General features: G+C 39.1%; 1 protein-coding gene across 1 annotated transcript in view; it reads right to left on the bottom strand.

The window, feature by feature from the left end:
• LOC122806187 (acylamino-acid-releasing enzyme-like) overlaps window positions 1-27,034 on the bottom strand; it is a 1,918,826-nt gene that overhangs the window by 1,068,612 nt on the left and 823,180 nt on the right. The window contains exon 14 of the mRNA XM_044076421.1: window positions 26,771-26,852. Coding sequence (XP_043932356.1) covers window positions 26,771-26,852 — 82 coding nt within the window. The remainder of the gene's footprint in view (window positions 1-26,770; window positions 26,853-27,034) is intronic.

Below are 27,034 nucleotides of genomic sequence, written 5' to 3' on the forward strand. Positions count from 1 at the left end.
GCATGATGGAACGAGTCCCCAAAGTAAGAAGAAATAGGAAGATCAGGAGACGTCTGAAGAAGAAATATGGACAAGGGAAAGAAAAAGAGATTTAATATGGTGTAATATCTATGCAAAGGAGAAATCAAAACTAATCAATACAAAAAGAGCAGCACCAAAGATATTTGAAGAGAAATATACAGGCAAAGGAATCCAGACATGGAAAACTTTCCAATACCAAAATAAGAAGACAGAGGAAAAGGGGATTAGTAATGGGGAAAGTAAAGACATAGAAACTGAAGTTATGGAGTAGCTCCAAAGCGAAGGATTGAGTGTAGAAAATCTAATTCAGAAAGCACCACAACAGGATAGAGCAATGGACCTCCAAATTAAGGGGGAACCAGTGGAATGGGAAGCAATTGGTCAGATGCCATATGAAGATATTTTGGAGCCTTCCATAGGAAACAAGTATAAACATTCTCTTGAAGCTGGACAGCAAGGGAAGAAACAAACAGGAAACTGGAAACTCTGATGCAATTAATGTTGAGGAGTGATAGGCTACTGAGTTCCCATATGACAGAGCAACGGATGGCACAGGATGAAATTGAAGAGAATGTGCCACAGGAAGATGCAATAGAACTTTCTATAAAATGCCTGCAGGAAATGGAAAACAAAAAAATGTGCCCTCAGTTTAGAAGAAAACAAGCTAAGAGAAGAGCTGCTTGATTTAATATACCTAGATAGACATATTAAGAGCAATGACAGAAATAGATTGCAGAAGGTCAATAAACCCAAAAAGTCAGAAGTTTGAGAAACAAATGAACACAGTAATTAGGACTGTCCATACAGATACATGTGATATAACAGAAGTAAATAGGATATATTACTGTGCTGCTAAATTAATAACTGATAAAGTTCTACCATAAGAATACACGGTAGTGAGGGAAAGAAAAGGGAGAAATTGGATACTAATCATGGAAGTATCGAAAAGAGAAAAGCAACTTAGACAAGAAGTGTCACTGTTAGGGGAGTAGAAAAGAGGTAATAGATCAACAAAAATACCTAGAAATATAGACGTGATAAAAGAATGCACATTATTAGAACAGATCAGGATCTATCATGTACTATAGCAATAAACTAAAAATCCCAGCACAAATGGAAAAACTTAGAAGATACACAGATAAATATAAAGGAAAAGTACAAAATAAGCAATTTATTGATGATCCAAAAAAGTTTTATGGAGAACTAGGAAAAAATGTAAAAGGAATTTAAAGACCACCAAAAAAAAAACAAAAGAAGAAGAAGAAATAGATACATTTTGGAGAATTATCTATGAAGATCTTGTGGAACATAACAAAGACGCTGAATGGACAGAGGAAGTAAAAGAAAGAATAAGAAGTTTAAAGGTACAAGATTTGAAAGGGTATGAAGTAACAGCCAGAGAGATTGAAACAAAGTTGAGAAAAGCCTCTAACTGAAAAACCCCAGGCCCAGATGCAACACCTAACTTCTGGTTAAGAGTATTAACATCTTTGCACAAAGATTTAGCTATGAGTAAGAATTATTTATATGTGCATCCTGAACAGACACCAGCCTGGCTAACAACAGGAAAAACAATGTTCCTACTTAAGAGTGAACCTGCAAGCTACCCTACAAATTATAGGCCAATAACTTGTCTTCCAATGACGTATAAACTATACACTGGAACTGATGATGACAGAGTTTATAGTCATTTAGAAGAAAACAATTATGGCAACAGAACAATAGGGCAACAAAAGAAAGTCATATGCAACAAAGGATCTTCTTCTTCTTCTTTTGGCTTTTTCCCAGTTAGGGGTCGCCACAGCGGATCACCTGTCCGCTCATGATTGGCAATGGAGTTTTTACGGTATCGAGTTGCCAGCCCAGCACCCAACCTTCCACAGAAGGCACACACATGCACACATTCATGCCTAGGGCCAATTTAGAGTGTCCAATATACCTACAGCATGTCTTTGGGATGTGGGAGGAAACTGGAGCACCCGGAGGAAACCCATGCGACCACAGGGAGGATATGCAGACTCCGAACAGAAGGCACCCCAGCCGAGAATCGAACCACAGAACCTCTTGCTGTGAGGTGGCAACGCTAACCGCTGCACCACCGCGGCCGCCTATATGCAACAAAGGATCATTTGTTGTTAAATAAAGTCATAGTGGAGAACTGGAAAATGGGGAAGAATCTAAGTAGGGCATGGATTGACGACAAAAAAAGCATTTGATAGTATCCCACATTCATGGATAAAACAGTGTTTAAAAATGTATAAGACACACCCTACACTGAAAGATTACATTACAGTGACCATGAAACAGTGGCCACTTTGCAATTAAGCCATGACAAAGGACAAATTATTATTCCAGGGATAAAAATTCAAAGGGGGATATTCCAGGGTGACTCCGTGTCACTGCTACTACTCTGCCTTGCTCTTAACCCATTAAGCTGTCTACTTAACAGCTTAGGCCATGGCTATAATTTGGTTCCTAGAAAACAACAAAGTGTAAAGACTTCTCATTTTCTCTTTGTCGATGATTTAATACTGTATAGCTCATCAGATGAGGAAAGTACAGTTTTGTACCTACCATAAATGTAGATGTTCGAGTGCGCATACAGCTGCAGTCATCACACTCGGGTTATCCTGCCATCAGGCGGGTCCTCGGTCGGCCGAATTCCAAAGTCTAGGTCCGTTGTCGCCGCTTCTTCCCTGAAGTCAGTGCAGCAGGGTATAAAAGAGGCAGCCCATTTTCTTCAGTTTTTCTTGCCCCAGATGTCAGGTGCCCCAGAAAGGAAGGCAAAACATGATGTCATGCAAACATACATAAGTAGATAAATCAAAACAGTAGTTGCAAGCAAATACACCATAAAGGAATACCCCAAATAGGTTGTATGTTAAAGGTGTTTGTCATAAGCCCTGTCCTAAGAGGGGATGGAGGAGGGTAACCTGGGACTGCGAACATCTACATTTATGGTAGGTACAAAACTGTACTATGTTCATCGTGCATACAGCTGCAGTCATCACACTGGGTAGAATCCCAAAGCTAAGTAAGGGTGGCTGGTACTAAGCGGAATTAGGAGGGGCTAGAATGCCCTGCAGGACTGCTGTGGCAAAGCCCGCCTAGATTTTGAGTATAGTGGAAGGTGGTAGTGCTTGGAGAAAGTGTGCACTGAACTCCAAGTAGCTGCTTCCAAAATGTCCTTGGTAGGGACCCCTGAGGAAAGCTGCTGAGGTAGCTGTAGCCCAGCAGGAGTCGGATCTATTGTTTACAGGCACTCATTTTCCTTGTAGTGAATTACAGAAGCGTTTGCAGTGGGCTATCCATTTTGAAATAGTCTGCTTGGAAATAGCCTTTCCTTGAGCACCTGTAGCATAGGACACAAAGAGCTGCTCAGATTTTCTGAATGACTTTGTTCTGTCCAAGTAATAACGGTTGCCTGTGAATGTCCAAGGAAAGTAGTAGCCTCTCCTTTGTTCTGCGGATATGGATAAAAGGTAGGTTAATGAATAGTCTGGTTCAAAGCCACACTGTATACTACCTTTGGCATGAAGGTTGGGTTGGTTCGTAAGGAATCCCTGTCCTGATGGAAAATGATGAATGGTTGCACAGCCATGAGGGCCTGTAGCTCCGAAACCCTGCATGCTGAGATGATAGCCAGAAGGAAGGCTGTTTTCCATGACAAGTATTGTAGCTCTGCTGAAGAAGCCGGCTCAAAAGGAGGCAGTGTCAGCTTCTCCAATACGAAGTTGAGGTCCCAAGCTGGAGCTGGTGGTTTCCGTGGGGGTTTTATATTTTTTGCCCCTCTGAGGAACTGCCTTAATAGAGGATGTGAGAATAAAGGAGGATCCATATTGTATTGTGCTGAAATGGCTGAAGCATGGATCTTGATGGAAGAGAAGGAGAGGCCACTGTTTAACATCTCAGTTAGGTACTGTAAAATCTGAGGTATATTTATTACCCAAGGATTCTGACCCTTTGCTTGATTCCAGGAACAAAATCGTTTCCATTTGGCGGAGTAGGTTTTTCTAGTAGAGGGTCTCCTGGCCTCCAAGATGACATCCTGTACCTCCTTGGAGAGGAGAATTTGTTGGTAAATTAAGGTATTCTCCTTGCAGCTAGATTTAGAGTTCTGAGCTGGCTGTGAAGGGTCTTGTAGTTGTGCTGGGACAACAGAAGAGGAACTTGAGGAAGGATCCATGGTGGTGAGTCTGACAGGCTCTTTAGGAGAGGATACCAGTGCTGTCGTGGCCAGTCTGGAGCAATGAGAATCATTTGTGGCCTCTCTGCTCTGGTTTTTAATAGGACTTTGGCCAGTAGAGGTAGAGGCGGGAAGGCATAGACTGTCAATGTTGTCCAATTGAAAGAGAGTGCGTCCACTTTCCAGGCCTGTGGATATGTCCTTGAGCAGAATTTTTCCAACTGGTAATTTCTGTGGGTAGCAAATAGATCTATGTTTGGCTGTCCCCATGCCTGAGTTATCTTTGAGAAGACTTGAGGATGAAACTTCCATTCGTGTGGGTCTGTCATATTTCTGCTTAAGTTGTCTGCCAGTGTGTTTTCCTTCCCTGGCAGGAATTGTGCCTGTAGTTGAATTTGTAATTCCAGTGCTGTGTTCCACAGGGTTGTGGCTTGCCTGCACAGGGGGTATGAATGCGTTCCCCCCTGTTTGTTTATGTACCACATCACTGTGGTGTTGTCTGTCCTTATTAATAGCTGGCCTGGATGCAGTAGGTCTTTGAAGGTCATAAGAGCATTTTGCACGGCTAGCATCTCCTTTTGGTTGATGTGTAGGTGCATCTCTTTTTGGGACCATTTTCCCTGAATACACTGACCTGCCAATGTGTGCTCCCCAGGCGTAGTCTGAGGCGTCTGTTGTGATGATTTGAGTTGTTTGTGGTAAACAGAAAGGAAGACCTGTGTTTCTTTGGCATGCTTGAGCCCACCACAAAAATTCCTTTTGAAGGCATGGAATGAGTGGTATAATTGTTTCCAAGCTGTGGCTGTGCTGAGACCATAAGTTTTTTAGGTACCATTGTAGTTTCCTCATATGCAGCTTTGCAAATGGTATTAGTAGGATGCAAGATGCCATGAACCCCAGAGCCTGCAGGATTTTCCTTGCAGTTAGCCTGGTTAAAGTTGCCATTTTATTGTAGTATTGAGACAGTTGCCCTTGTTTGTCTGGCGTGAGGTAGGCCATCTGGGTTGTTGTATTTAAGCTGGCACCCAGGAAAATTATCTGTTGAGAAGGTATTAGTTTTGATTTCTTTTTGTTCACTGTGTACCCCAGGCAGTTTAACAGTTTTATTACAAACGCCAGATGTTGCGATAGAAGGTCCTTTCTGTCTGCTTGGATCAGGCAGTCGTCCAGATATGGGTAGATTTGGATTCCTCGTTGTCTGCAGAAGGCAATTACTGATGCCAGGCATTTTGTAAACACTCTGGGCGCAGTAGATAAGCCAAAGGGCAATGCAGAGAATTGGTAATGGGTTGAACCTGCAAGAAATCTGAGGTATCTTCTGCAATCTTGTCTGATAGGGACATGCAGGTATGCCTCCTTGAGGTCCAACGTTACCAGCCAAGACTCCTTGCCCAGCATGGGAAGAAGCTGCTGTAATGTGAGCATCTTGAATTTTGGTACCTCTAGATATGTGTTTAGAATAGATAGGTCTAAGATGGGTCTCCAATCTTTGTCTTTCCTTGGTACCAGAAATAGTCTTGAATAAAAACCTTGACCTTGTTCTTTTGCAGGTACCTCTTGAATTGCTTTCATATCCATGAGAGCGGAAATTTGCCTTTGTGCCTCTGCCCATTGATTTTGTGGCAGGTTTGGCATGCCTCTCATTTTTGGAAGGGTGTGAAAGTGGAACCTGTAGCCTCTGTCTATAATATCCAGAATCCATTTGTCCTGTGTAACAATGTGCCAGTTTTTGAAATAAGGTCAGTTTTCCGACCAAAGGTGCTGCCATTATATCTTTGTTTGGCAGGCATAGGGGAAAGTCATTGCATCTGTTTTCTAAATGACTGTGGTCTATCTTCTCCACCTCTGGGGACTGGAGTTTGCCACTGTCTAGCTCTGTAAGATCCTTGAGGTTGTCCTCTACCCCTTGGGCGTCTGTATCTGCCCCTTTGGGGTCTGTCCGTGGCTGGAAAGGACCAATTTTTGAAGGCCAGTTTCTGCTGAAGCGTGGAGGCTGCACCTGCAAGAAATCTTTAACTGTTTGCATAGATTTCGCTTTTTCCTCCATTTTCTTTAGTACCTCCTCAGCTTTAACACCGAACAATACATCTTTTTGTAGTGGTGCATCTAATAACTTTACTTTGATATGATCTGGTAAGGTTTGCTCTTTGAGCCAAGCATGTCTACGTATGACAGACCCCGTGACAGCAGCTCTGCATGAGGCCTCTAAAGTATCAAAACCACACTGCAAGGTATGTTTCCCCACTTGTTCTGCTCCATGCAACAAATCCTGCAACTCTTTCAAGTCTGGTTGTTCTGTTTGTGTCATTTTGCCTTTCAGCTGAGATAGCAAGAATTGTTGGTATTTTAACATATGAAATTGACAGTTTAATGCCCTCATGGTTAAAGTGGCTGATGTATACACCTTTTTCCCCCACCTTTCTAATGCTCTAGAATCTCTCTGAAGGCAAAGGGTTTTAGCAGTAGATGCCTTAATCCCCTTGGTTCCCTTTGAAATTGTTTCTGGGTCAGCAGTATGGCTTTATAAAGGAACTGGTGAGAATCAGGAACCCGTAATATCTGTCTGATTTAACAGGGGCTGGAGGTAATGAGTCTGATTAAGACTGGCTTCACACATCATCCAAAAATATCTAAGACAGGAGGAATAGCCAGGGGCCTATGCTGGGGAAGTAGTAGAAATTCCCTGAGCCTTTTCTTGGAATCTGAGTAATCTTGGCCTTCCCAGTGGAAGTGCTCTCTCAATGTATGCAGGGTTTCCCCAAAAGAGTAGTACTCAGGGGGGGAGACCGAGGGAATAGACTCCTCAGCATCAGAGTCTTCAAATGGGGGATAGGTGTAATCCTGGTCCTCAGAATGGTCTGAAGTAATAGAAGCCTGGTCTGAGGAAGGGTAGTCTTCCTCCAACCTGGGTCTTTTGTCTGAGGGGGGTTGAGAACCCCTGATGAGAGTAATCAAATCCTCAGCCATTTTAAGCATCTGTTTTTTAGGCATGGGGCCTTGAGAGGGGGTCTGAGGACTCTGTTTTTTAATTTTCATTGCAGCTTTAGACTTAGTGAATGATTTAATAGAGGAGGTGGTAGGCCTGAAAACGCCTTCAGAAATGGCAGGCCTCGCTAAAATTTTGGTTTCCCCACCAAGAGTGGCGTCGGTATCTGCAGTGGGAATGGAGACCGAGGATCCTGTGGCCTCGGGTACTGAAGTCGCTGGTAAAATAGTTTCATCGGTAGTCAGGGGCTGTGTAGGCGCCTCGCTGAGAACCGGAGAACTGGTAGTCGGCCTAAGTGTGATGTCAGTACTCGGTGCAGGCCTCGGATGTCTATCCTTATCCTTGTGTCTTTTGCCTAAAACTGGCGTCGGTGCATCCGACGACATGATATAATTAAATTTTTTGCCAAAATAATGAAGGGCGAACTCCGCCCGGCGCTTAATAGTGTGCTTGTTAAACCTAGCACAAAAACGGCAGGGCGAGACGTTGTGGTCTGGCCCTAAGCAAGGAATACAGTAAGAGTGAAAATCCTTATGCGGTATTTGCTTCCCACAAGAAATGCAATTATTAACTTTGTCTGACATCGGTCTGAGGCAAGAAAAGTTTCCCCAATGGGGTACTTAGCTTTAAAGAAGACTTCGGCTGAAATACTGTTCGTAAATCTCAGGAGCTGGCCGACCGGCACTTGCGAACTGCTTCTGCTTCGGGCACCGCGCGGCAAGAAAGACAGAAGGAAATGGCGTTGGCTGCCTCTTTTATACCCCTGCCTCACTGACGTCAGGGAAGAAGCGACGACAACCGACGCCGGACCTAGACTTTGGAATTCGGCCGACCGAGGACCCGCCTGACGGCAGGATAACCAGAGTGTGATGACTGCAGCTGTATGCACGATGAACATCTGAAAGCACAACTGCAAGTTGTCTAAACTTTTTCAGATGGTATAAGAATGTCATTTGGTCTTGATAAATGTGCAAAAGCAACCTTTAAAGCAGGAAAACTGCAGTACCAAGAAAACATCAGTTTGGGACAAGAATGTGATATAAAACAACTTGAGCAAGAGGACGTGTATATTTGTGAATTGATGAAGGATCAACAATAAAACATGAACAAATGTGAATAAAATTTAGTAAGGAATTCTTTAGAAGACTTAAATTAATCCTGAAAACAGCACTGACATCTAGGAACAAAATCCAAGTTATAAACCAATTTGCTCTTCCTGTCCTAACTTACAGTTTGGGAGTGACTGGCTGGCCCCAAAACGTGTTGGATAGATTAGATAGGAAAACAAGAAGGTTGCTTCATGCTCACCAAATGATTTATAAAAATCAGTGCATACCTAGAGTGGTGATGCGGTAGCATTGTCGCCTCACAATAAAAAGTTGTCCTGTTCGATTCTCAGCTAAAGTGTCTTCTGTGTGGAGACATCCATGAATGGGCGTACCTTCATTGAAGGTTGAATGTCAGGGCTGGCAACTCAGCATGTAAAAATCTACTGCCAATCATTAGAGGACCGGAGTTCTGCTGTGATGACCCCTAACCGGGAAAAGCCGAAAGACACAACTAAGATTACATATTCCCGTTTTGAAGGAGGGATGGGCCTCCTTGAAATTGGTTACATGTATAGATCTGTAATCATGGGGCTCCACACATATCTGCTGACCTCACAAGACCCAGACGTAGTGAAAGTTTTGAAACATGAGGAGAATAAATTTAAGATGATTTCCCTGCTTAGGCTAGCAGAAGCATATCATAATCAAGCAGGAATGGAAATCAAACCATAAGTAGATAAAAATCAGGCAGCAACTGAATGTGCCAAAAAACAAAAGAAAGAATATAAGGTGAAGGACTAGATGAGAAGGCAAGAAATGTGGAAAATGCATAATTGTAGTTGCAAATATAGAAAACGTCTGAAAAAACCTCAAGTTGATCAGGAACGAATGTAGGAATGGTTAAGGAGAGGCGAATTCAAACCAAGAGATGAAAGGTTAATATTGGCGGTACAAGACAGTGGGGTACATACACATTATTTTACAAAGTCCATTGAACATGTGGGAGAGACAGACAAATGTAGGTTTTGTAAAATAGAACTGAAAGCAGTTGAACACCTCATTGCTGCTTGCAACATACTAATGGCAGTAGGACTGTACACTGAAAGGCACAACAATGTGCAAGACTGCTGCACTAGGAATTGTGCAAACATTATGGTATTGAAGTGGCTGATAAACACTGGAAACATGAGCCACAAAGCATAATAGAAAATGATGAAGTCTACATCACATGAGATCGTCTATTACCAACAGTTCAAAAGATAGATGCTAGAAAAGCTGATACAGTGGTCCATTAAAAGAAGACAAAAGTAGCATAATCATTGAAATCACCACACCCAGTGACTACATTGTCTTGCATACAGAGAAACACAAAGTCATAAAATATCAGGATTTGCAGGCAGAAACGAGAGCAATGTGGAAGAAAGATACCCAGATAGTTCCAATAGTAGTAGGAGCAATGGGTCTTATAAAAAAGAATCTACAATCATATTTAGGTATGTTATCAATACATGCAACTCCATACGAATTGCAAAAGGAGTCATTACTGGATACATTGCGGGAGCTGCGAAGAGCACTTCTAGTGGACATCAATTGGTCCATTCCCATCATGGTATTAGAAACCCAAAAGAATTGGAGAAATTAAAAAAGCCAGAAGATATAGCAAACCTACTGGCTGACAAATTCAGCTCCAACTTTACTCCTCTCTCTCCCTCAACCGTCCCTCAGGAAATACCATCAAAGATAACTCTCCCTGTTATCGCTAGGGAACATGTCCTTAACATTCTCTTCTAAGGCCAAGAACATTGCATCAATGGGCCCAGACAGTATCTCAGGATGCCTTTTAAATAGTATAAAACATTAACTATCAGGCCCTCTGGAATTGCTATTTAGCTGTAGCTGCCAAACAGGCTTGGTGTCTCATGAATGGAGAACAGCAACAGTCATCCCTCTGCACAAATGCAGGCCATCTACAGACCATGGAAACTACAGACCCATAAGTCTCAATAGTCTTATATAGTCTTATATGCAAAGCTGTGGAAATGATCAATAATGATATAGTAAATCTCCAGACACTGGACTCAACTCAATTTTATTTTGTCATGGACAGGTCATGCCTACTCAACCTGGTGGACTTCTTTGAAAAGGTCACCAAAGCAATGGATGAGGGCAAAATGGTTAACACTGCCTACCTTGACCTGGCCAAGGTATTTGACAAAATACCCTACTCAGGCATTGTTGTCAAACTCAAGACGTTAGGTACAAACCCATCTGCCATCGAGTGGATAGCCAATTGGCTCACAGACAGCACCCAGGAATTTAGAATTGGAGATTCCACCTCTAGAAAGAGGCCAGTCACAACTGGGGTCTCTCAGGGATCGGTCCTTGGACCGCTCCTTTTTGGCATTTACTTCTCTGAAGTCAAGGCCAATGTCAATGGTCTCTAGCTGACTAAATCTGCAGATGATTGCAGATTAGAAGCTGTCATTGAATCTCATACCAACACAAATGTTCTCCAGGAAGTGCAACAACTGGTGTCAGAGCCATGGACTAAAACTAAATGCCAAGAAATGCATAATAGTATACTTCGGGAAGTCATCCACCCCTGGTAACTATCATAGTAACAACACACTCCTTAGAGTTGACCCAGTAGTCAGGGACTTAGGGACACAGAAAGACAGTAATCTAGTCTCTGACCACCACATGTCTACAGTAGCAAGGAAATCAGTCTATGTTATGCAACTTATAAACAAATACATGGCATCTAGGTCCAAGGAAGTCATGGTTCCATTGTATTTGGCATTCATTAGACCTATCATTGAGTATAATGCCCCCTTTGGTATGTACCTAACCAGGCATATCCAACAACTGGAATGTCCACAGAGGTTCCTCACTAAAAGAATACAGGGTGTAAGTAACATGTCCTATGCAGACCACCTCAAGGCCCTATCCCTGTATTCTGTCTCCTACAGGCTGTTCTGGGAAGGTCTATGCCTGGCATAGGTGTCATTGTCAGAACCCACTCTGATGGACCTACTGCATATTCACAAAACAAACAGTACCAGAATTATCCATTCTAAAGACTTAATCCTTGCCTGTGATAGAAACAGTACCTGCTGGAAAGACAGGTATGTATCCCAGAGACCACCCTGTCTCTGGAATAGGCCCCCTATCCAAGTGAAGTAGAGTTCCTCACTAACTCAATTCAAGTGTAACTTAGAAAACTGGATGTGGAACAGGAAATTCATCCCTGGTTTGGCACCTATGTCTCTAATGGACACAAGCAACCTTAAACGGTTCATCTCACAGGCCCCTGTTGTAAATGTTTTATCTCTGCTTATACTTATCAAGGGTACCATAACTTGTCAGAGATTTGGGATGCATGGCTAAGCTTAAAAAGGGCCTTGTGGTTGTTAGCCTAGTAAATGACTATGAACCTATGAGTGCAGCACCCCCATTATGCTATACTGCAATATCAGCAATTCATCTACCTGGTGTGGCAATAGAACCCACAGCTTTCTGCACCAAAGGTGTGCGAGCTTCCTGTTTTGCCACTGAAACTGTCTTCTTTAACAATACATATGGGGATTTCATCTTTCCTATATTTAACTTTCAAAGGGCATTCAGAGGCAGACATTGGGGTGATGGCATTCAATGATGAGCATAAGGACAAATCAGACTGGTGGAGATATGGAGATTGTAGCCTCTGACATGCACAAAGAATGGCAGAATATGCACCCAAATACTTAGTGAGAAAGAAAACACTCATCCACTTATTGTGCAATACCTACTTTGTCGTGTTTGGGACCATTGGGGGAGTTATTGCTTATCTGAACAAGCAATGAACAAAAGGCAGAAAAACAGTACTAGACAAGATGCTAGTCTTCTGCGAGATACACAGACAGACACATGCACATGATGTGCATAATTAAGAGGAATTTGGAAGATTACTAACTCATCTTTCTGTGTGTGTTTGGGATATGGGAGGAAACAGGACCATCTAGGAAATACTCATGAACAGACTGGAAGAACACAAAAACTCTGCAAGGAAAGTACACCCAACCAGGAACAAACTGGAGGACCAGGAACTTTGAGGCAGCAATGCTAAATTTATACCACTGTGACAACCAAGAAAGAAACATTAATTCATTCAACCATTCAGTGTCTGATTACTCAATTTATCCAACTGTAGGTTGTTGAATAGCTGACATCTACTAGGCATTTAGTGGGCACAAGGTAGGCAAACTTATCCTGAACAAGATGACAGTGTAATGTATGATGCTACGCCCATGCATAATAGTAAATATATGTGTGCATAATACATATGTGTGTGTGTGTGTGTGTGTGTGTGTGTGTGTGTGTGTGTGTGTGTGTGTGTGTGTGTGTGTCTGAATAAATTGGTCAAATGGTGATAATGTCATTAGGAAAGCTACTGACATTGGTGAATATATATATGTAGCAGAGGGTTATGGGGACCCCCTGCAAAGACATTGTTTACAGTTGCATGTTCTGAGGTTCTATCTTAGAACAGGCTCACTATGCACACTGGTCAGTCGAATTTTTTTGTCAACATTTACATTAAGAAGCAAGTGTATAAAAGATCAACCTGTCAAACATTAGTGGGTGTATTACTTATTTACTTATTTATTGACATTTGTTGACCAGGAAAGTCTGACTGAGTCAGTAACCCATTTTCAGCAGAGGCCCGGGGACAAAAGCTCCACAAAAAATTATGTATGAATAACAACATATATTTTCCAAGTGTCTACATTGCACTACAGTACAAAAAAAAACATTTTACAAGCATTTACATTGCAGTACAATACAACATTATGAGAAGACTTTTACATACAGGTAGTTAAATTACAATATCAAAAGAACACAGTAATTGCAAAAAAAAAATTTTAATAGGGTGAAATATAAGAAAAATTTGATTAGCTGAGAAGACAGTTAAGGAGTGAAAGAAATCACTAGTGAGAGTTAAGTTGTTTAAAGTAAACTTATAAGTAATCAGAGCATTCTACTAGTTTTGAGTGGTAAAAAAGGTAAGCTGGGGGAAACATGAAGGGAAGTATGATGGGTTACCTATCTGGACAGATGTAGGGGCATATATGAGTATTTAGTTGGTAGTTTTTTAGGGACAGTTTAAATTTGTTGAAGCTGCCAATGGTGTTTATGCTGGTTGGAAGTGAGTTCCAGAGTTTAGCAACAGTGTATGAGTAAAAGCAGTGCTCAGCTCTTTTGTTTGGGGTGCAAATAACACAAAATAACACAAAAGCTGGAAATAGGTATTTTAAAAAGTTGTCATATATAACAGGTGTAAATAATAACTTTTTACCATAATGGCAACACTATCCATATTATTTTGGAATATGAATGGCCTCAAAGGTATAAACAAAAAGGAAAGAACACTGAATTACATTAAGAAATACAGAGTGCAAACAGCAATGCTACAAGAGACACAGAAAGAAGTGAGCATGTGAATTTTATAGAAAAGATTTCTGGATGTCATTCCCCTCAACCTGGAAACATCAAAAATCTGGACAATGCCCATAAAAATAGGTACAAATCTGTATGCTGATTAACATAAAATTTGCATACATAATTACGTAACTTCGCCCAGTCTGATGGAATTGTGGGATATCAACTTTCAAATGCAAACTGAAGAACAGACAACCAAAATATGGCACCAGAGTCCCCTGCAGTCATTCCAATGTCCCATTACCTGGCTATTTCACCCCATTTACCATAAACACTAATGTGCATACTGCTTTACTTCTATAATGATTAGTTGGATTTTATTTTTACATTTTATAGCACTATGCACAAACACTAATAGACATCAGCTAAACAAAGCAATACTGCCTCACAATGAAAACAGACTTAACATTAAAACTTCAGAGTTCTCTGTCCTTGAAACTCACATTCATTGAAACACCTTTGGAACCCACACGGCCACACCACATCCAAAGAAAATGCATCTGGCGGCAATGGTGGATAAATATTACCTCTGAGCTGTTTTCAAATCATAGGCAGCTTGCACACAAAACAAGAAACATACACATGTGCTTTGATGCACCTTCCAGACTTTATTAAATTATATTCCTTGTACAATACACCCACTTGTCAGAATTAGAATGCATTTTAAATGTATTGTTTGTGGACTACAGTCAGAGCATAATACCACTATGCCAAATCAGCAGTTTCCTAAATGACAGGAAGCCTGAAACTTAAATGGCTATCATTTAGTGAATTCAATTCTCACTTCTCACCATAGCTCTCAACCTCTTAGCACAAAAACCTGGACAAAGCCAATCATGGAAAATAGAGCCCCAAAAATAGGGACAAATTTCTAATACTGATCTTAAAATCTTAGAAAATTGGTAGAATAAAAGGCTTTGTGTTACCAGTTATTTTCTGAAGAATATGAAGTCTGAAATTCAAATGCCTGTCATTATTTATTGAATTCAATCCTTCACTGATTTGCCACAAAAATGCAGAAAAAACACTCATTTTATGAGAAGCAGAACAAACATATGAGGCAGATAACCTGGAAGGTTTTCACAAGTGGTGGTGGTGGTTAGGGGCTTTAGGATCTAGTTACAGGGTTTGAACCTACCTCTAGCCACCAGGTATATTCTCCTGGGGCATTTTACACACACACACACACACACACACACACACACACACACACACACACACACACACACACACGATTAATAGCAGCCCTGAAAAGGAAAGACACACTAAAAAGAACTAGCAGTTATATTCCTTAAAAGGAATGGCACACCGTTAAATTAAGTAAATGCTGAAATAAAAGACTGAAGAAGGCTGCCGTCGTATGGTTAGGTAACATTGCTTGGCAGACTAAACAAGTGTAACATTGCTGCCCTTAAAGTAAAGGAAAACTCCACCTTAGAACTCAAAAAACATATATTTTTTTCATTATACCTTTGTTTTTGCCTCAAAATCACTCAAAGTGCTTCTTTTACAATTTTAATGTGTTTCTCTCAAAATGGTGGATGATGGGGCCGGCCTAACGTGATCTTATTTTCTTGCTTTCCTTCCTTCTTCCCAGAATACATTTCAAGTCCTCTTTATATGAATCATGCCAGACATAAGGAAGTGGTGCTGTTTTCTCATGTCATTAAAATATAATGGCAGGACTGTAAAGCGCTACCATCTAAACACACCTTCTGTAAAAGAGCTGCTTCTCTGTTTACCTGACTGAGCCTCATTTCTCTAGAGCTTGCTCTATGCTATAAATAGCTGTTAGCTACATGCAGCAAAAGAAAGATAAAAAACATTTTTTTTGTAAGAGGAGTCTTTTGTAGTCCTAACAAACTTGATAACCCCTCCCCCATACTCTCACGCAGAGGTGTGAAAACTCTCACTGCAGTAAATAATCCTTGCTGTATACAAGTGACAAGTTGTAGGGCTCTAAACTTAGTCTGTCTGCTACTTCCCAATGCCTTCAGTGGCAGGATTTTTCTCTCTCATGAATGATGCAGACTTAAAATGTGCTGTGCTGTGCTAGTTCCTCAATTATTTCTGTCATGTTCCCCCCTCCTTTTTTCTATTTCATATTTATTTATACTTTGGTAACCAGAAAAGTGAACTGATTGTAGTACCCTTTTCAGCCATAACATAAGTTACACTGGCAAAGATAATAATTATTAAATGCACTTATCGATACAAATAAAAAAAAATACTGACATAAAGACATTGACCAAGACTGCATGTGTAACACATAGCCAATGTGTGACAGTGACCATGTAAATTATTGAGCAACATTTACTAGAATGTATACATTAATATTGCTTAACTATACTATGTTGTTTATTATAAATCATTTATTGTATGCACACATATTGTACACACACAAAACACACACACAAAGTGTGTGTGTGTGCTTCTGTATATGTGTACATATATAAAGAACATGTGTACAAAAGCATGTGTGTGTGTGTGTGTGTGTGTGTGTGTGTGTGTGTGTGTGTGTGTGTGTGTGTGTGTTTATGCATTTAAACACAGTTAAGTACTTCTGATTTCCTTTTCTTGGCGTTCTTAATGCAAGGGCACATAGTAAATGTATGTTAAAGTAAATTCAGTTGTATATTATAGTTGTTCTCTGACAATGCAAAGACTGACTCAAAGTCAGTGGGAATCTCTTACAATGAATCTGTATGTACCAGATATGCATCCCCCTCTGGAAGGATGCCACACAAAGCATAAAATACCTTTTTTATGAACAGTATCAGGGCACCTAGTTGATAGGGTTGCCACCTGACTCTCTTTCTGCAGTTCTGGCCTATGTGTGTGTGTGTGTGTGTGTGGGTGTTGGGGGGGGGTTGAATATGCTAAATACATTTATATTTTGCAAGAAAAAATATTTACTGACTTTTCTCTAAATGTCACAGAAATCTTTGCTACTACTCTTAAGTTATCTTAACACAAACTATTATAAATAACATTTAAAGCTTAGAATTTCAATACTGTGTTGCTGCTTATGTAAATTTGTCAGACTGTGTCTATGATATGTCATGCAGGTGAAGAAGAATTTCTCTGCAAAGTATGTGAGAAGTTGAGTTTAAAAAAAAAAGTAGGTGGGGTTTCCCTTCCTTTGACTCTAATGCAAGGAAATAAAAGTTTTAAAAACTACAGGCAGGTTTCTGGTACATACACAATACTGGAACCATACTGTAGGAAGAAAAGAAACCTAACAATTGAGTTAAACTGTATGAGAGGGTGGAGTTTTCCTTTAAGTAAAAGGAAAGGCACACTAAAGAGAACTAGCAATCATATATTCCTTAAAAGGAACGGCACACAGAGCATTTCAAAGAAATTAAAACTGGAGAAGGCTGCCGTTAAGTAACATCGGCAGAAAAAACAACTAACATTGCTGCCTTAAATTAAGTAAAAGGAAAGGCACACTAAAATAAACTAGCAGTGATATTCCTTAAAAAGGAATGGCACACAGAGCATTTCAGAGAAATTAAAACTGGAGAAAGCTGCCGTTAAGTAACATCAGCAGAAAAAACAACTGTAACATTACTGCCGTTAGTGTAACATTACTACCCTTAAATTAAGTAAAAGGAAAGGCACACCAAAGAGAACTGGCAGTCATATATTCCTTAAAAGGAATAGCACACACAGAGCATTTCAAGTTCAAATAAATTAAAACTGGAGAATGTTGCTGTTGTAAAGTTAAGTAAGATTGCTCAGCAGAGAAAAGCAAGTGTAACATTGCGAAGAAACAAGTGCGGCTGTTAGCTGTTAAATTGAGTAAATGGCTCAGCAGAGAGCAGTGCATTACGCTTGAAAAAATTAAAATGGATCACCAGTTATAACAGCAAATGAACTAGCACACACAGAGCAGTTCTTAATAACATTGCAAAGGCACACTAAAATGAACTCGTTAGCAGTCATATTCAAAATAATAAAAGCAGTCCATAAATCCTTACTGTTGGCAGATCACATAACTGGGAACAACTTCTACTGTAAAGTTAAATTAAGTAAATGGCTTTGCAAAGAAAACAAAGTGGAATACACTGCAAAGAGCTAATGGCTCGGCGGAGAAAAAGTGTAACATTGCAAAGTTCACATTCATTGAAGTTAAAATATTGGTAATTCAAATTCAGCTGGACGACCGTTACTGGAGAAGAAACAACTGCCTGTCATTATTTAGTGAATTCAACCCTTCACTGATTTGCCACAAATATGCAGAAACAACATTCATTTTATGAGGAACAGAACGAAAACATCAGACAAAAAATCTGAAAGGTTTTCACAAGTGGTGGTGGTTAGGGGTTTAGGATCTGGTTACATGTACCCAAGGTACAGGGTTTGAGCCTACCTCTAGCCACGAGGTATATTCTCCTGGGGCAGTATACACACACACACACACACACACACACACACACACCTCTTCCCCATAAAAAGCAGCCAACACACACACACCTCTTCCCCATAAAAAGCAGCACACACACACACACACACACACACACACACACACACACACACACACACACACATCTTTCCCATAAAAAGCAGCCCGCACACACACATCTCTTCCATTTAAAGCAGCCCACACACACACACACACACGCACACACACACCTCTTCCCCATAAAAAGCAGCATCCCCCACACACAACTCTTCTCAACAAGATTAATAGTAGCCCTGAAAAGGAAAGGCACACTAAAAAGAACTAGCAGTCATATTCCTTAAAAGGAATGGCACACAGAGAAATTCAAAGAAATTAAAACTGTGACATTGGCAGAGAAAACAAGTGTAACATTGCTAACAAGAAACAACTGCTGCTGTTAAATTAAGTAAATGCTGAAATATAAGACTGGAGAAGGCTGCTGTCGTAAAGTTAGGTAACATTGCTTGGCAGACCAAAGAAGTGAAACATTGCTGCCCTTAAATTAAGTAAAAGAAACGGCACACTAAAGAGAACTAGCAGTCATATATCCCTTAAAAGGAATGGGACACAGAGCATTTCAAATAAATTAAAACTGGAGAAGGCTGTCATTAAGTAACATCGGCAGAAAAAAACAACTAACATTGCTGCCTTAAATTAAGCAAAAGGAAAGGCACACTAAAGAAAACTAGCACTGATATTCCTTAAAAAGAAATGGCACACAGAGCATTTCAGAGAAATTAAAACTGGAGAAAGCTGCCGTTAAGTAACATCAGCAGAAAAAACAACTGTAACATTACTGCCGTTAGTGTAACATTGCTACCCTTAAATTAAGTAAAAGGAAAGGCACACCAAAGAGAACTGGCAGTCATATATTCCTTGAAAGGAATAGCACACACACAACATTTCAAGTTCAAATAAATTAAAACTGGAGAATGTTGCTGTTATAAAGTTAAGTAAGATTGTTCAGCAGAGAAAAGCAAGTGTAACATTGCAAAGAAACACGTGTGGCTGTTAGCTGTTAAACTGAGTAAATGGCTCGGCAGAGAGCAGTGCAGTATGCTTGAAAAAATTAAAAACGGATGACCAGTTATAACAGCAAATGAACTAGCACATACAGAACAGTTCTTAATAACATTGCAAAGGCACACTAAAAAGACTCGCTAGCAGTCATATTCAAAATAATAAAAGCAGTCCATAAATCCTTACTGTTGGAAAATCACATAACCAGAAACAACTGCTGCTGTAAGGATAAATTAAGTAAATGGCTTGGCAAAGAAAACAAAGTGGAACATTGCAAAGAGCTAATGGCTCAGCAGAGAAAAAGTGTAACATTGCAAAGTTCACATTCAAAGAAGTTAAAATATTGGTAGTTCAAATTTAACCGGACAACCGTTACCGGAGAAGAAACAACTGTTGTAGCAGTTCACTTGCGAGAAAACACACACTACAGACCCCTCTTCATAGCATTGCCAAAGGAACAACACAGCAGTTCACAAACCAGTTATAACAGCAAAGGAAGCACACAGAACAGTTCTTAATATTGCAAAGGCACACTATAAAGAACTAGCAGTCATATTCAAATTAATAAAAGCAGCCCTTAAAAACTTACTGTTGGCAATTCACATACAATGAAATTAAAATCAGATGACTGTTACTGGAAAAGAAACAACTGCTGCTACTGCCGCCGTAAAGTTAAATTAAGTAAATGGCTTGGCAGTTGAATCCTGATGGGCTGTCTGTTGGCCTTGTGCTGATGTTATCACGTGATGACGTCAGGAACGTTCCAAATAAACAAACAAATAAAAAAGCATTCAAAAACCCCCAGGAAATTCAGAAATTAAACGGGACACTCTGGAATTCGTGGTACCCCAATATTTTGCCCTCAAACCCGTTATTTACTGAGGAATTTGGTATAGCTGAGAGGTATGCTGGATGTATATTCAGCAGGGTATGAGGGACAAATGAAAAGGGGATTTCTTATACTAATTGCTAGAGGAGCTCGACAGTGATAGAAGAGGGAAAAAAGATAATAATGACAAGATTTGTGGGGACTACTGGCAATGGATGAGGATTATGCTGGCATGTATTTATATTCCACCTAAAACTGCTATTATGGAACTTATGAACATGTTAGGAGAAATTATCAGCTTTCAGCAGGGAATACTACTTATAGGAGGGAATGGAATTTGATTTGCAACAGAGATTACACATCTGGGCAATGTAGAAGGGAAACTATACCAAAAAAAGGGTAGACTTCTGTAGAAATTTATGAAAATATTTGCTATGGAAGACATGAATTCAATAGTAGGAAATTGGATAGAATTGAGACATTATTCCCCAAGGTACAATAACTAGGCTAGACTACACAGAAATGATATTTTACAGGAACATATGCATTTCATTGAAAGCTTTGACTCGCATCCAATAACGATTTCAGATCCTGCATCACTAGCAACTAAGATAAAAATGCAGAGCAATGGAGTTAAAATGAGACATTGGCACTTCTCCAACTTACCAGTTAAAAAGAGACAGAGTATAAAGGATTTGTCCCGATAAAATCACTTTAGCTTAACAGATCTAGGAGACAGTCCATCTACATACTTAACTGAATAAAATACTTGAAACGTCAACAAGGCATCTTTATTTCTCCCACAGGGAGAGTATCAGAGAGAGACAGTCTCCAACATCTGCTAGCTAAAGTGATTTTATCTGGACAAATACTTTGTACTCTGTTTATTGTTAGTCCTGTCACTCTCTGGGTCACAGGTGGGATATCAGACTTGACTCAAGCCTTGTGGATTACTTCTGGTAACAGTTAAAACGACAGGAATGTAAAGAATGGTGTAGAAATTATTTGAGAATTATTAGCAAAGATAGAAATTTCTTCAGAAGTTATAGCTACTGAGTGGGAAAAAATTACAGTGGGGTTTAAAAGTAAGGTAGAAATAAAAGAGAGATATGGTTAAGAAGTAAGAGGAATTATTTCGAGGGACTGACAAAATTATTACAGAATAAGGGGAATCTCCAGCAAAAGAAGACGTACAACTGCAGAGAGGTAAAGAGAAATTAAGGGAGTATCTGAATAATATGCTTGCATAAAAACTTTTAGCCAAAGTTTGGTGCAGAAAAGTAGAAAGGGTTGTTGCCAAAACTAAGTAGCCTATAACAAGAAAAGTAACCAGAGATCCTGTAGAGTAGGTAGTAGAGATATTTTGCATAATTTATGAACATTTTTATAAAGCAGAGAATTCTGGAAATACAGAAAGAGCACAGGTGGAAATATTTATGGAACACAAGTATGCCAAGGTTACAGGTAGATGAGGCTCAACAATTAACAGTTAAGATTGGTGGAGATGAGATAAAAATGGTGACATACAATCAATCTGCAGGAAACACTCCAGAAATAGATGGCATCCCTTTGGAAGTTTGGAAGCTAGGAGGAAAGAAAGTAATAAATATCTGGAAGGTTTTGTTTAACAGTATTTTAAAAAGAGGGAAAGCACCAACGTTCTGAAAGAAAGCTGTGGTGCTGTAATACCTAAAGACAGTACATACCAATCAAACCAGCTTCATATAGGCCCATTTCAATTTTAAACCATGATTATAAAGTGTTTATGTCTAAAATAGCTAAATGAATGGCTAAGGTGTTGTCAAAACTGATAGATATGGATCAATGTGGTTTTGCGGATGGTATGCAAACATTTGACAACATTAATAGAACGATGATGATCCGGAGGGAAGCAGAATGTAAGAAAATGCCACTGTCATTGGTGGGTCTTGATGCAGAGAAAGTTTTAACAAAGTAAGATGGGATTTTTTTTAAGTAGTGCAAAAGAAGCCATTGCATCCCCTCACACAGTAAGGAGGAGGATGATATATGAGATATTGGGGGGGGGGGATTAAAGTGGGAGGGTTCCTCTTTGACAAGTTGTTTCTGAACAAAGGAACCAGGCAGGGGTGTCCTCTTTTCCACTTGTTGTTTAGCTTTATATTTAGAGCCATGACAAAGAAAATAAGGGATTCAATGATATAACTGGTATGGTAATCAATAAAAATTGACTTTATTTGCAGATGGCATTATTTTGTACCCAATAAAACCAGAAAACTTCTCAGTGTTGTGGAACATCTTGAGACAGTTTCAAGTCTTTTTCAGGATATAAAATTAATGAAGACAAAACAAAGGCTGTAGAGTGTGTCCACACATGAACTGGTCCAGCAATACCCATACTTACAGAAACATGATAAAATGAAGTATTTAGGAATATGGACTTTAGGATTTTGTTATGGAAGCTACGAATATGTGGAAAGATACTAAACAAGATAACACAAACATTGAGAAACTGAAACTCTTGTTTATGGATATGGATACTAAGATACCAGCAGTGAAAATGCTTTAGTCCCTTTAGTTTTATATACATGTTAGGCACATTTTTATCAACCAGAGGAGAAGTTGTGGACAATAATTAATAAAAAGTTGAAGGAATTTATTAGGGGGACAGGGCAAGCGTCAAGTGGAATAAGTTGATCTTTTCAAAAGAACAGCATGTTTTAAGATGACCTGATTTGAAGGGACGTTTTAGAGCTACACGGTTAAGGCTCATAAATAACATAAGCAGAAAGCTATAATTCAAAGTCGAAAGGGATTATGATTAAACAAGGGGGAAATTCAAGAAATAAGGAGAGACAGTGGGATTTTGGATGCACATCCTTAAGGCAACTAACTGCCACACAGAATATTATATTCATAAAGTAGCAGAAAGTATTCTAAGAACCAAGCCAACACAAGAATGGAGAAAGGAGATTTTGCTGATAGCGATGATTGCAATAGGTATGACTGCAATTAAGACAGGACCTGGAATTTATTTGAGAAAACAGGCAAAGGAAACAAGTTATTGGGAACAAATGAGAGGGAAAGGTAACCGAACTGGATGAGGACAAGATGACATTTGGACTGCAGAGGCTAGAGACTGCCTTCCCTATCAGGGATTGATATTATAGTATAGGCAAAGAGAAAGTGATAGGGAAATCCTTAATGAAAGACCTACACTGGCAGAGCTTTTAGCTGAATCTAGAATAGATGAGTAGAGCATACAAAACATTGCACAATAAATATATGAATCAAACAGAGGAGGTTAGATTGGGAACAGAGTGGATACGCATTTCACAAGGAAACAATGGGGAGACATATGTATGGCTCCCAAGTATGCAACAAAGTCTAGAAGATTTAGGTTTTTTGCTTGAAAGTGTTTCCATAGGTATTTTTACACCCCAAGAAAACTCCACAGCCTTTTTCTACAGGTAGCTGACAAATGCTGGAGGTGTGATGGGGAATAAAGAGGTTAATGGGAACATATGTTTTGGGAGTGTAATGAGTTGGCAGACTTCAAAAATTCCCAGCAGAGTACTTAGTCAGTAATACTGGATGAGCAAATAGGTACAAATAAGGATTTTTTTTCTGAGCTGAGATACAGTAACTGAATTGCCTAGACATAGTAATGCCTTGCTATGTCTAATTCTAGTGGCTGCCAAAAATGGAAATCACAGTGCAAATCAAATGTATTTAAGTAACAAAAATTGCAGCAGAGAGACAAAAGAACTGGAAATGGGATCTTTAGAAAATGATAGGAGTAAATTACACTGAAAATGGAAAGTGTAGGAACAATACATGTAGAATTACGTCTTAAAGGAGTGAGATTTAAGGGAAGAAAGAACTGAGCAATTTATGTAATGTTAGATTGATGACTGCTACACAAAAAATGTGATATATAATGTTTGTGACTAGGGAGATGTTAAAATGTGTTCTTTTATATAAATGTATGCCTGCCTATGTCTTAAGTGATAATTCAATAAAGGTGTTTAAAAACATTTACATTGTTGATCTACTGACTTTCTGATTAACTTCAATATCTACATATATACTTACACAAACACACAACATGCACATTTATAGGTCATTAAGAGGATCACCAATTAATCTATGGCATGTTTCTGGGATGAGGTAGGAAACCAGAGCACATTTTTTTAATTTTATTTTTATTTATTTATTTAACATTTGTTAACTGGGAAAGTCCGACTTGGAACAATGCCAATTTTCAGCGGAGGCCGGGGGAGAAACACTCTAGATGCATGTCTTTTAATGTGGGAGGAAACCAGAGCATCCGGAGGAAACTCACACGAATGCAGGGAGGACATGCAGACTCTGCACAGAAGGCACCCCAGCCAAGAATTGAACCGGAGAACCTCTTGCTGTGAGGTGACAATGCTACTGCTGCACCACTGTGCCGTCCATAATGTCAGACATATACACAGATGCAGGAAGGACATGCAGACTCTACTGAGAAGGAACCCAACTATAAAATGAACTACAGAACCAGACACTGAGTCAGAGGAGACAGGAATATTAACAAAGCAAGTAAGACAGTTTTCATGTAAATAATCCTATCAATCATTTATGCTACTAAATCTTGGAAATGGGAAAATTGCAAATCTAAAATTCATTGCACAATATTTAATGTAAGAAAACTGAAACGTCATCCTTCAGTGTGTTGTCATATTGTATTCTTTAGCGCTGCATCAGACACACAGTAAGAAAGACTGATGAAATAAACTCCATGTGAATAACAATGTCTGATTTTTGATTGAAATTATTTATTTATTTGAATGAAATTATTTATTTAACATTTGTTTGCCAGGATAGTCCGACTGGACAACAAGTGTCCGTTTTCAGCGGAGTCCTGGGGAGAAAAACTCCATAAGTTTACAGAGAAAAGAAAAATTTACATGAGAGACATTACAGAGTAGTAGCATACAGATGGTAGACTTTACAGCTGTTAGTATACAATAAGAGATTTTCCCTCTTTTAGTTAAAAATACTAGTGTACAGAATATACAATGAGAGTAGATACGAACCTGGTAGAGCATTGCAAGATTTTTCACAAATGAATAAGAGTATATAAATGTTTAAGTTTTCCATATATACATTCAAGCAAATATACATGCAAGACTATACATACCTATATATGCATACACACACACAAATATAGATATATATATATAGATATATATATATATATATATATATATATAGATATATATATATATTTATATATACACACACACATACACACACACATTTATATATATATATATATATATATATATATATATATATATATATACATACACATATGCATACACATGCATATAATCTATATACACACACACATACACACATATATTTATATATGGGATCCGTACGGATCACCGAACGGCAACATAACCGAAACAGATTTGGCTGGGCATATTTGGCACTTTCGTGTAAGTATGCCTGTTGCAGAGATCGCACTACAGTGGGAGTAAGGGAAATTTCCCTTTTCCCCACTGTACTGCGACCTCAGGGTGAGAATAATTAAGTAGGGGGTGTGGGGGGTGCAGGGAGGCTTTCCCTCCCTGCAAAAACGTAAAAGTAATGTTTTATTTGTTTTTTAAACACACTTTAACGCAAGCGCTTTTTCGGTAAAAGCGCTTTCGTTAAAGTGTGTTCAATAGTCCTAGATATATATATATATATATATATATATATATATATATATATATATATGCTTCGGGGGTCAATTACAGGTGCATAGATGGTTGGTGAAGAGGTATGTTTTAAGTAGGCTCTTGAAGGAGGGTGTGGAGTTTTGTAGTCTGAGGTGAGGGGAAAGGTTGTTCCATACTTTTTGCTACTTCATGGGCAAATAGTGAATCCCCGGACTTGTTTTTGTATGTGATGGTTTCGATTAAGAATTTGTTGGGGGACCAAAGTTGAATTTGAATTGTAGAAGTTCAGATGAGCTTGGCTGAGTTGATGGTACCTTAACAGGTTTGGAAATTCAAGCCAGTGCAAGGCTTGTACGAAAAGGCAGTGGTGGGATTGTGATTTGGCATTGGTAGTGAATCTAGCAATTTTGTTGTAACAGATGGAAAGTTTTTTAAGATCAGTTTTGTAAAGATTAGTTAGAATTGGGGATGTATAAAATAGAGTAGATATGAGGTGGGTCCTGGCTATTGCAATTTGAGATTAAATGAGATGAAATGATGCATGCTACAGTCTTTTACAAAGCAAACACTTTGTTGAAAAGCTCACACCTGCACTAAGGGGTCAGTGAAACAGCATTAGAAGAGATAATGAATAGTTTCACTTCTGCTTAATTCACCAGCTGATGTGCGACAAATAAGTAATGACCAATGATTTAATACAGAAATATAGCAACACTATGCTTCCCTATGCTATATATAATATTACTTTCAGCAACTAATAAACTCACAAGCACTAAGAGTATGATCTATCAAGTTTTGTGAAAGTTTTTCAGTGTGACATACACTGTAAAATTGCTGATCATAACCTGGTCAATGGGGATACAACAGCAAAAGAACTCATCCGTCTAGCTTCCACTGCAAAAAGAAATGATGTCTACGATTCTACTCATAACAGCACAAATTCACAACTCGCTTAAACATAATAGTAAACCTTTTCAGTTGTGCTGTCAAATAGTCTATAATCCTAGAAGCTGCCCAAAGGGGTTACCAGGTTGAGAGAAACTGAATTCTAGACTATTAACCCTCTCTACATAGTAATATATCAAACATACCTGCTGTAAGAGAACTTGGAATTCCTGTTTTCATATCCACTGCAAATATTTCCTGGAATAAGAAAAAAGATTTCTAAAGTTTACTTTTCTTGCTATGTAAGAATTACAGAAAAAATGCAGGCTTGTCCCTAGTATATCTCAATCTATATCCATGTACGTACAAACATGCATACACATATATATATATATATATATATATATATATATATATATATATATATATATACACACACA

The sequence above is a fragment of the Protopterus annectens genome, chromosome 7.part0 (assembly GCF_019279795.1).
Source record: "Protopterus annectens isolate FY-2018-M chromosome 7.part0, PAN1.0, whole genome shotgun sequence".
Taxonomy (NCBI): Eukaryota; Metazoa; Chordata; order Ceratodontiformes; family Protopteridae; genus Protopterus; species Protopterus annectens.